The sequence below is a fragment of the Geotrypetes seraphini genome, chromosome 15 (genome assembly GCF_902459505.1).
Source record: "Geotrypetes seraphini chromosome 15, aGeoSer1.1, whole genome shotgun sequence".
NCBI lineage: Eukaryota > Metazoa > Chordata > Amphibia > Gymnophiona > Dermophiidae > Geotrypetes > Geotrypetes seraphini.
Window position 1 is genome coordinate 35971591 of NC_047098.1, and position 10851 is coordinate 35982441.

The following is a 10851-nucleotide window of genomic DNA, read 5'->3' on the forward strand; positions in this document are numbered from 1 at the left end:
CATTGCTGCTTCCCGCCAAACTTGGCCAAAGGGAGTTCTGGCCACCTATAGAGGCCAGAGCTTGAGGGATCCTCATTAGCTAAAATAATTATATTTGGAATTGTGAGGTGCCAGAAAACAGCAGGGGAAAATGTTCCCCACCCTATTTGGGCTCAGGCCCAACCAAAATGCCACTGCCTCGGCCGCTACTCAACTGAGCACACGAAGCCCCTACTTTTGCAATTACTTGTACCACCTTGACTTACAAGACCCTGGTGTCGATGAAGGCTCCCTCCAGTTTCGAGTGCCTGGAACTGATGTTGCTCTTACTTCCCTTTGAATTTGTTGGCTTATGGATGCTTTCTTTTTCAGTTCAGGTGGCCAGCGATAGCTGTATGCTTTGTTGAGCTGTTGTTAGACTATTATCTGGAAGAATTGGGGGGAAGCTGTAGCGAGTACTGCGGCTGTGGTCTTTTACAAAGAGCTCTAATCTTTTTCGTATATGTCCTGTAATTAACTCTATGAACAAAGTAGAGAAGTCCTGCTGTTACTCAACAAAACACTTCTGTGATTCTTTTTTCTTACAATGCCCTTTGTTGCTTGGCCTTGAGAAGCTGGCGTGAGGGGTCAGAAGCTGTATTTTGGTTGCTGGGTTGCCCCTGCATTTCAGGCAGTAAAGTTTAACAGCGTTCTTTCTCTCAACCCTTAAATAAGGAAGAGACCCTGAGAGAGGAGAAAGGGAACTCAGGGAGTAAATCTAGCAGACACCTTTTATGGCTCTTATCAGAATTCCTGCTTGAGCAGCATTTAAGAAATAATAATAATATTGAACTGCCCTGTTTTTCATGGCTGTTGGTACTTGCTAAGTACTTGTGACCTGGATTGGCTACTGTGGAAACAGGATACTGGGTTAGATGGATCATGGGTCTGACCCAGTATGGCTATTGCAAGGTTTATTTGGATTTTAGCTCACACTGTTTTCAGTAGTAGCTCAAGGTGAAGTTACATTCAGGTACACTAGTTATTTCCCTGTTCCTGGAGGACTTGCAATATATAAGTTTGTACCTGAGAACAACAAAAAAAACCAAGAAAATGACCCAAGTTTCCACATAGAAAATGGCAATCCAAACAAAGCAAAAGATGTGGAAACCAACAACGTTCAAAAACTTTGTTTTATTTCTTCAAAGAGAACTAAAAACACTGTCCACGTTTGTGTTTACGGACCCAACTCGGGGCGGGATTTGGCAAACCACCTTCCTCAGGGCTAACTGGTCATATCTAGCGGCACTTAACTGGAGAGCGCTGCTAAAAATGGCTCATTATCACACTACTTGTAACTGGTTATCTGGGGGAATTCCAGGGACAGAGTCAGCACTTAACCAGTCAAGGTAACCACATAAATAGGACTGCTTAAAGGTAACCCACAACTGCTTAAGTGCTGAATATTGCATTTAACTGGCTATGGTTCTTCCAGCACTTTATATCTGGAAATTCAATGCTGAGCCCAGACATTGCCCGGCCCTGAGGTCCAGATTCTCTAACTGGTGCAGATTGGATAAGCCTTTAAGCCACCTATCACTACTATGGGTGAGGCCAACGCTGGAAGTGGTGGTGCGTGGCCTAAAGCGCCTATGGAAGAACAATTCATGGCAACGACAACCCTGGCCTACATTTCTGGTGCCTAATCTTTCGCAGAAGCACGAATCTCTATTGGGCTCTGTTGAATGATTGACACGTGATCGGTGGCTGGATATCTGCACCCTATGGAGAATCCAGGCTTGAATGTCCAAGGATAACGCCAGCAGCAGTCAACAAAATGTTTGAGTCTCAGTTATGCTGTAAAATAAATAAATTATGATGTAGGTTATTTTTAAAATGTATATACCATCTCTATCTAGACGGTTTCCATGATACATAGCATAAAATTAACATTACAAAAAGCTTCATGACGTTTCTTGCCCACTTCTATCTACTGCCTGTACAAACAGAAATCTTTCCTTACATGAAAACAGATACAAATAGCTGCATTTTCAATCATTTTATAAATTTCAATCTGTCAGCACATAGGCATAATTGCTCCATCAATGCATTCCACATTTTAACACCTGCCACACAAAAAGTAGCTGCTCCAGGCTGAGCATATCACCTGCTAGGTTGGTCTAAGCTGCCACCAAGTCCTTTGGCATGTTCTTTGCTCTATAATAGTTTGGGGTGCAGATGGTTAGTGTTCCTGGGTGCTGGATTACTGCACGTGGGCACCCACGTCTGTGCTCACATAGTGGAAATGGGCTCCATCACAGAGTACTGGCTGTGGGTTCTTCCTCTTCCAGATGCTAAGAGAGTCCATGTGTCCTGGCCAGTTCGGCAGCTGCATCCGTTTCACACAGCAGAAATCGGTGGCCAGCGCCAACTGGAAGTCACGGGTGGTGGACTGGCCCCATGGATTGACTGACAGGGTTTCCCCCAGCAACTCCCCAATGTGAATGATGGTGTCCCCTCGGAAGAAGGCCAGACAGTCCAAGGAGAATGTAGAGGACTCTGAAAGGAAAGTAGAAGCGGACAGCATGCAAAGAGGCATTATAACTTCCATCAACTTCTGTTCTTAGAGTGCAACATGCTAGTGGTCTGTATGCTACACTAACGCTTATACCTAATCTGTATTAAATGTTTTTCTAATCTCAAAATCTCTCTATTCCGAGCTTTCTTTTTTGTTGGCTTGAAAATGCAATAATTTCCCCCCTCAAAACCGCTTTTGCAGCTTCCGTTGATGCAAAAGTTCATTCAACTGATGTTGAATTGCTAGTAAATTAGCATTATTATCATCCGTAGGACATCTAGCATATCATTAATTTATTGCATTGTTATAATTTAAAAATTGGGGGGGGGGATGTGAAGGGGAGGGAAAGGGGGGTGGGAAAGGTATAAGGGGTATATATGGTATTATGAATAGGTAATATAGAAAATATATTTTGGAGAAATGATAAAATTATTTATGTAATATTTGAGCTTTGAATTGAATTGTAATGAGCATATATTGTATAATTGTATATTTGATTGATTTCTTCAATAAAATGTTTCAACATAACGCTTACGCTGTAGATTATACGACTGCTTCAGCGACTGAGGCCCCTGCAAGACCCACCCAGGCTGTGTTCTCTCTTTCATTGGGTTTTGCAACAATATAACCACCCCCCCCCCCCCCCCCCTCCAGATATGAACCTGTGGCTATTAGTTTTTTTTTTTTTTAATGGATGCAGACATTCGGCCTCAGTATCCCGATAGTGACTGTGGCTTAATATCCAGATAGAGGGAGCTGGTGACATAATTATTTGGCCAGCAACGTTGATTATCACCACTGACCAGATGGCCTCAGACTCTGCCCACAGACCGCCCCTGCCCCACAAGTTGATCAGAGGAAAGATTCAGCGTTATTATCCGGTAACTGCAACTAAATATCCCTCTTGCCAGAAATGATGCAGGTAGCAGTCAGTGCTACCTAGATAAGTGTCTTTGAATATTGACCTTATGCACTTCAGTGACACCCCCCCACCCCACCCCTTCCCCAGCACAGAGCCTCTGTCAGCTCTAAGATAGTTCCTTCAGTTATGTAGCGCCTGGTCGTAAGCACATCGAACGCATACGGATTGCAGTCTATCTCAGATATCTTCGGCGTAAACTGTGCTGTTCCTTTCTGCGGACATTGCTAGAGCGTGTGCTCTGCTAGCGCAGCAGAACCGAGGCATCCCAACCTCCTAACATACCACCTATTCTCTTACCTTCAGTGTCAGGCCAGGACAGGAGCAAACCCCTCTCGGGGAACTGTTCCAAGATTTCTGGGCCGCCCGTCTAAAAAAATAAGCATCTGCTTAGCTTACGTTAGATGCACTAAACAGTGCCCTTGCTAGTGAAATTCACCCACAGGTCCCTGCCAGGGATAATTAAGAAACAGAGAAAGGTAGCAACCAAAGACTAAGTCAGAGCTCGGTCCTTATAGTCACAGGCAGGCAGCACTAGCCACGTGGGCTCTGCAGTCACAGGCAGACACGCAGTGCTAGCTTATGCAGGCTCTGTAGTCACAAGCAGGAATTCACGGTAGCCAGTAAGGAAGCCGCTCAGCGCCAAATCGTGCTGCTGCTCGTGCCACTAAGATGAACAAAGTGGATCTGCGCAGCCGGTTAGCAGCGGGGCAGAAGATCAGAAAGCTTGCTCCTGCCTACTGCACCTCCACCAGAGATTGGAAGAACCAGTTGCACCTCCACCAGGAATCGGCAGAGGTATGCAGATGGGGGGGAGGGGGACAGAGGGCAGAGCCTGGAAGGGAGAATGCAGAGTCTGACAGGGGAAGGAAAGAAGGGTGCTGGGTGCAGAGCCTGACAGGGGAGGAAAGGAAGGAAGAGTGTTGGGTGCAGAGCATGACAGGGGAGGAAGGAAGGGGGCTGGGTGCAGAGCTTGGCAGGGGAGGGGAGGAAGGAAAGGGGCTGGGTTCAGAGCTTGGAAGGGGAGGGGAGGGGAGGAAAGAAGGGGGTTGGGTGTAGAGCTTGGCAGGGAGAGTGCTAGGTGCAGTGCCTGACAGTGGAGGGATGGAGGGAAGGGTGCAGAGCCTAATAGGGGAGGGGAGGAAGGAAGGGTGCTGGGTACAGTGCCTGACAGGGGAGGGATGGAAGAAAGGGGGCTGGGTGCAGAGCTTGGCAGGGGAGGGGAGGAAGGAAGGGTGCTGGGTGCAGTGCCTGACAGGGGAGGGATGGCAGGAAGGGGGCTGAGTGCAGAGCTTGGCAGGGAGGGCGCTGGGTGCAAAGCCTGACAGAGCAGGACACTTGAATATTAAGCCGCCCGACTTATATTCGAGTCAATCATTTTTCCCTCCTTTTTTGGGGGAAAATGAGTTCTCGACATATTTGGATCGACTTATATTCGAGTATATATGGTAAGAGGCAAGCAGCCAGCACTAGGAGATGCAGGCTGTGAAGATATAAATAGGCAGCGTGAGCAGATGCAGGCTCTACAGCAGCGTCTCACAAACTTTGTGAGACGGCGGCACGCTACAATGGGGGCCGCGGCTCGAGGGCATCCAGAGGTGCGTGCACGCCGACATGATGATGTCACGACATCTGCGCATGCGCTGAGGCTCTCCTGATGGGGCCCGAGACATCAGTGTGTGTGTGTGGGGGGGGGGGGATGCTGAAAAAGAAAACGCGTGGAGAGGAGGAAATGTGCCAGGGAGGAGGAGAGGTGCCAGTTGACTGCCTACAGGATGTGCCTCTTGCCGTGAGAAGCACATCAAGTCAGCCAGCGCTGGTGCCTCTCCTTCTCCCTGGCGGCACACAGTTTGTGATGTACTGCTCGACAGGTACAGCAAGAGTAGAAGCAAACTCTGAAGTCACAGCAGTCCCAGATATGCAGTGCTAGCAGATAAAGGCTCTGTAGTTGCAGATAGTTACTGGCATTTGACACGGTATCTGCCATTATTTGCAGCGAGGCAATGACATTCTCCTCCTTGTCACCTCAGGTGAGTCATTTAACCATCCACTGACTCAGGTACAAACCTAAAGAGTAAGCCCAGGGGACAGAAAATACCTATTGTATCTGAATGTAACTCACCTTGAGCTACTAATGAAATGGCATGAGATATCTATATAAAAGTTTGGTTCATGATTATGGAAGAGAGACTAGAACAATACCGAGCCTTTACCAGGATCTCTGTGTATGTCATCTCAGAAGGATACACAGTGTTCATATCAAAGGACAGCACATCAACTCCAGCGTGGCTCCGCAGCAAAAACTCCCAGTAACCAGTGCCCTGAAAACATGTCAAGGCAGAAAAAAAAAAGACCATTAGCAAGATGACAAGGGATGTTTTATCTGATTTCATTGTATGCCGACTACAGCAATTACCATTGTTTTTCACTTTATTTTTGCCATCATCCATCATACTAAACTGGTGAGACTGGACTCATTTGGAGCACTGGTCTTGACCTAGGGGCCGCCGCGTGAGCGGACTGTGGGTAGGATGGACCACTGGTCTGACCCAGCAGTGGCAATTCTTATACTACAATTATGTTTTATTTCTTTTTAAATGCTTCCATCACTTCAAACATGTTATTATGTTTTGTTATATTTTCTAAAAGTTAATTTAAAAAAGTTTGAACTGAAAAAAAAAAGAAAAAGATAGCAGTGGGATTCAACCTCTCTCTTTAAACAATTCACAGTACTGCACATTTCATGTTTTGTTCTGATTAAAATAGTAAAATTATAAATTTTCACTCATATTTACATGGCATTACATGAATCTGATCTAATGATTTTTACACACATCCTGATAAGTTGGGGGCCAGGCGTAGGAGTACAAGGGAGAGCTGGAGCATCTCTACCTAGGCTGCCATCTCCCAACTCTGCACTGACCAAGCAAACTGTCCACAGTTCTCTTCCTTACACAAGCTTTGCACTCTAACATTTGTGATTTCATTCATTACAAGAATACATAAGACCTCTTTATTCATCTCAGAATGTTACAGAATTCAATGATATCTAATCCAGTTATTAACCTCTTGCTTTCAAATGATATTAACCTTTTGCAGAATGCAAACCCCTCTGACATTCAGCCTGCAGCAGTCGACACTGACTGCCGCAAGCTAAATTTAACCTGGATATTTAACACTAGGTATAATCCAGGCACTGGTGCTTAATATCCAGATTACAGCTGATTGTTGGAATTTAACTGTCCCAGCAATATTCAGACTAATAAGTATCTGAATAAATTTAGCAGAAAATAAGAATGAACAGAGGACCAGCAATCTGCAAATAACATGCTGCGAGACCACAAGGACAAAATACTTATTCACATCAAGAAAAGATTTCTTGGCCACCACATTTCACCCATCAAAGGGCCACATCAGGGGTCGCTGTTAATACAATAAAAATAATGTTTAAAAATATAATAATAAACATAAATAAAATTCAAATTAACAATTTTAAATAAAAAAGCAATATACAAATCTTTAACATTTCAAAATAAAAAGATACCAGATGAAGATCAAATCAATTTATATTAAATGTATTAAAATATGCTTTGTATGTGTTGATTTGATCTCCATTGCGTATGAACTTTATTTATATTTATTATTATGTTTTTATGAGCTACTATCGAATAAACTCAGGTCAGCCTTTTTTCTGTCCTATTTTTATCTATACACTCACCCAGATAGTGGGCTTTGAATATCTCTGCTGAATAGACCTCAACACTGCCCCAATTCTGCCCAATTCAACTGTTCTAAATTATTTGTTCCACTGAAAACTGTTCACTTTAAGGTATCTAAATGTCTCTATTGAGTTGACAATTAGCTCCAAAATTCACCTAGTGGGGCTGGTTCAGGCCTGGGTTTATCCCATTGCATCTCAGGACTTTCCCATTGCTACAGGTCCCCCTGCATGCAATATAAACCCAGAACTGGATCAATCTCGTTGAGGGAATCTGGAGCTAGCTGGCAAGCTTGGGATCTAGGTTTGTTTGGTTTTTTTTTTTAAATTATTATTAGATCGCACGGTGCACGCTGCATGTGTGATCAGCGTGGGAGCTGTCCCACTGTTGATCCCTTAAAGCAGGGGTTGTCCAACCTGCGGCCCGAGGACAACAAGTGAAGTATTTTGTGCGGCCCCGGTCGAGGCCGATGCATGTTTTCCTCTGCTGCCCCTGCCTCTTGCCGGCTCCCTCCTCTGTCTTGCTGCAGCGTTTGCATGTTTGTGCAGCCCCAGAAACATTTTTTTTCAACCAATGCGGCCCAGGGAAGCCAAAAGGTTGGACACCCCTACCTTAAAGGTAAGGGAGTGGTGTGTATTACAGTAGCAGCTCCCTCCAGTAGTCTTTACTCACAGCTCCAGCCGACACCAGGGGCAGGTGGAGAGCAGAAAGCATCTGCAGCGCCTCTGGGCTGGGGACGGAGAAGGAAAAGAGGATCTGCAGGCGTTGGCAGCTGGAATCGTCATCCAGGTCCCTGAGCAGCTTCAGCAACTCCTTCCTGCGGGGGAGCGGCAGCAGGGGGTCGCAGAACCGCTGCACGTCCGCCGGGAGCTGCTTCATCTTTTCCAAGTACAGCTGGTAATAGAGATTCTCTCCACCATGCTTCCTCTCCTCCAAAGAGCGCCAGTGGAGCCCCAGAGAGCTGCCCCGGCCATGAGCCCCAGGCACATCAAGAGCCAGACTAGCTGCTGGCTCTGCAAATAAATAAAAAAAAACCCGGCAAGGCACCTGGATACGAACACTTGCAGAGTTTTTATAGGCTCATAGGAATGCCCCTGCCATTTTGCACAGTGACTTCTCTGCATCAGGAGCCCCTGCTCAAAAAAAAGTCCGGCTCTGAGATCAGAAAAAATAGACTGCTAGATTCCTTGAAATCAGCACTTGTGTCCCTAAAGAATGAGTTTCTGGATTAGCTGTTGGAGCAAAAAGAGCTGGATTATGGCACTAACTTGGGCTAAAGAGGTCTGCCGGAAACCCAGAACTAAACAGAAAGCACGTGACAAGCAACTAAGACGAGACTTGGGACCAAAGTCTGCCCGATCTCTGCTACTCTGGCGCCCTCTGATGGTACAACAGAATATTGCTGCTTTTGCGTAAGCGGCTTGCTCCCCTTGGGTAAAGATGTTTTTTGTAAGGAGTCCGGCTGTTTGCGAATTTATATAATGCATATTAATCGTGAATATTAAAGCCCTATGGTGTGAGAACCAATATACTGATATACAGGGATAAATTTCCGGGGGAAAGGAGTTCGCATTTCATTTTTTGCCTTATGTGTAAGCGTTGTGGTTCTGAGTCTTCTTAGTGGAATCAGTAGGCCAGTGTATCTCAAACTGTGTGCCTCCTGAGATTTCAGGTGTGCCTCAATACACTGGGGAGGAGGAGAGGAATCGGAGCCAGCTGACTGCCTACAGGATATGCCTCTTGTGGTGAGAGGCATGTCCTGTAGGCAATCAGTGGGCACCAGCACCTATCCTCTCTGGCCTTCTTCCCTTCTGGCACCCCCTACTGGCGTCTCAGGGCCTGCCTGGAGGACCTTCACACATGTGGACATCAACACATGTATGTGCCTTCACACATGCGGTGACGTCACATGTATGTGCAGATGCCCTCCCTTCTTCCCCAGACTACCTTAAAATCCATGGTGGTCTAGTGGTATAGTCGGGGTAGGGCTACCAGAAGTCTGGATTTCTCTGGACATGTCCTCCTTTTCAAAGACATGTCCAGGGGTCTAGACAGCTTTTCAAAATCCTGCACTTTGCTTGGGTTTTGAAAAGCTTCCTCGAAATCACATTGGTTGGGACAGCATCTGCGCATGCATGAATGCCCTCCTGCCTGACGAGAGTAGGCAGCGGAGGCGAAGGGGGCAGGACTAGGGCGGGGCTGGGGCAGGACTGGGGCATAACAGGGCAGGGATGGGTGGAACTGGGCGGGGGAGGGAGGGCAGGTCTAGGAGTCTGGATTTTACTAAAGTAAAATCTGGTAACCCTAAGTCGGGGCAGGAGTACCAGTTACAGCAGCCATTTTGAGAGCAGAGTCAAGGATTGTAAAATACACCTGGGGGGGGGGGGGAGGGGAGGGAATGGAATGGAAGAGAGGGAGAAACAGGACAAAGCACAAATTTTCAGTTTCCAGCAAAAACATGGCTCAAAATTAGAATAACCTTTAGGCCAAAACTGAAACTAGACAGAAAAAGGATTTTTGGGCCTGTTTCGGTGCCGTAGCCAAAACTCAGATTTAATCAGTCTCTACTTAGCTGCATTAAGATAATGTCCCTGGACACCCCCCCCCTTCCCCTTTGGCTCCTTCAAATTCCTCCCAGTTTGTGATTGTGGAAGTAAGTGGAGTGGAGGAGAAGAGCTGCTACATGTGACTGTGTTTTCAGACATATTCAGGTGTCCCTGGACTCTGAGCTCTGGGTGTGGCACAAGGACAGCAGGAAGAGGAAGATAAGGTTGTAACAAGCCTTAATTACACAATCTCTGTTTAGTGGAAGGCCTTTAGGATTCCAAACATATCTGTGTTTTAGCCTCTCCTTGGTAGAAGATTCCCTGACAGCTGCAGCACTCAAACAGATAACAGCAGCAAATCCCAAGAAGTGGAAGAAAAAGACAACTGGTGGCAACTCAGTGTTTAAAAAAAAAAAAAAAAAGAAAGCAATTTGTGACAGGAGTTTGTGTTTGGGTCTGCACTGCCTCAGTTCGTGCGTGTCGGCCTCATCCAGAGATCCTGTTAAGCAACACCTTTTGTTGACTTATAATAAAATCTAAGGTAAACCTGTTGAGAGGTAAGCACCCCGCAGTCCAGCATTTCTCTAATGACCACCCCCTGCTATCCTCCATTAACCCACGCCTCTGTGTTCCTCAGCATGAGTGAAGCTTTCCCTCTGCTACTGCTTTGCGCCTAAGAGGGACCAAGAAGCAGTAGCAGAGGGAAAGCTTCCACTCGTGGAAGGCAGCGTGTTTACTTCACTTACATTGCCTGCGGCCCGAAGAATGAAAGAGCAGCTGCAGTGATAGATCCCACCATTCCCTGTTCCACTATCTCCTTTCATCCAGCATCCCTCCCTCCTTCCCCCACCACCCCAGGGCCCACCATCTCTCCCTTTCTCTTCCCAACTACCTTCCTATCTAGTATTTCTTTTCCCCCCTCCCTCCACACCACCCCTTGGGTTCAACTTCTCTCCCTTTCTTTTCCCTCTCTCCATCCCATTGTCCATCATCTCTCTCTCCTCTGTTTTCAGACCCATTATTTGTAAACTGTGCTGTTGCTAAACCAAGGTGCTGTCGAAAATTTTTAATAAACATAAACATTATTTCTTCCCCTTCACCTCCCCCCCTCAGTCCCTCTCTTTGGACCCC

General features: G+C 46.3%; 1 protein-coding gene across 2 annotated transcripts; it reads right to left on the minus strand.

The window, feature by feature from the left end:
• Positions 1 to 1099: 1099 nt before the first annotated feature.
• Positions 1100 to 8773, minus strand: LOC117349346. Of its 2 annotated transcripts, XR_004537137.1 has the most exons (5): positions 7847 to 8773; positions 5669 to 5776; positions 3756 to 3825; positions 2126 to 2517; positions 1100 to 1815 (listed from the first exon to the last, which is right to left on the minus strand). XR_004537137.1 is itself a non-coding variant. In XM_033922692.1 (4 exons), the coding sequence occupies exons 1-4, from the start codon at positions 8051 to 8053 to the stop codon at positions 2222 to 2224; spliced, it is 681 nt and encodes a 226-aa protein (XP_033778583.1). In that variant the 5' UTR covers positions 8054 to 8773; the 3' UTR covers positions 1100 to 2221. The 2 variants fall into 2 exon arrangements, 1 of the variants encoding a protein (XP_033778583.1); XM_033922692.1 differs by having other exon boundaries at positions 1100 to 2517.
• Positions 8774 to 10851: the final 2078 nt, after the last annotated feature.

Bases quoted from the DNA above. Each gene is read 5' to 3' on its own strand.
- LOC117349346 (XM_033922692.1), bottom strand. From the start codon at position 8,053: ATGAAGCAGCTCCCGGCGGACGTGCAGCGGTTCTGCGACCCCCTGCTG. The intron at 5,777-7,846 runs GTGAGTAAAGAC...ACATGTTTTCAG, and splicing joins CCCTGGTGTCGGCTGGAGCT to GGCACTGGTTACTGGGAGTT. The intron at 3,826-5,668 runs GTAAAGGCTCGG...TTATTTTTTTAG, and splicing joins TGACATACACAGAGATCCTG to ACGGGCGGCCCAGAAATCTT.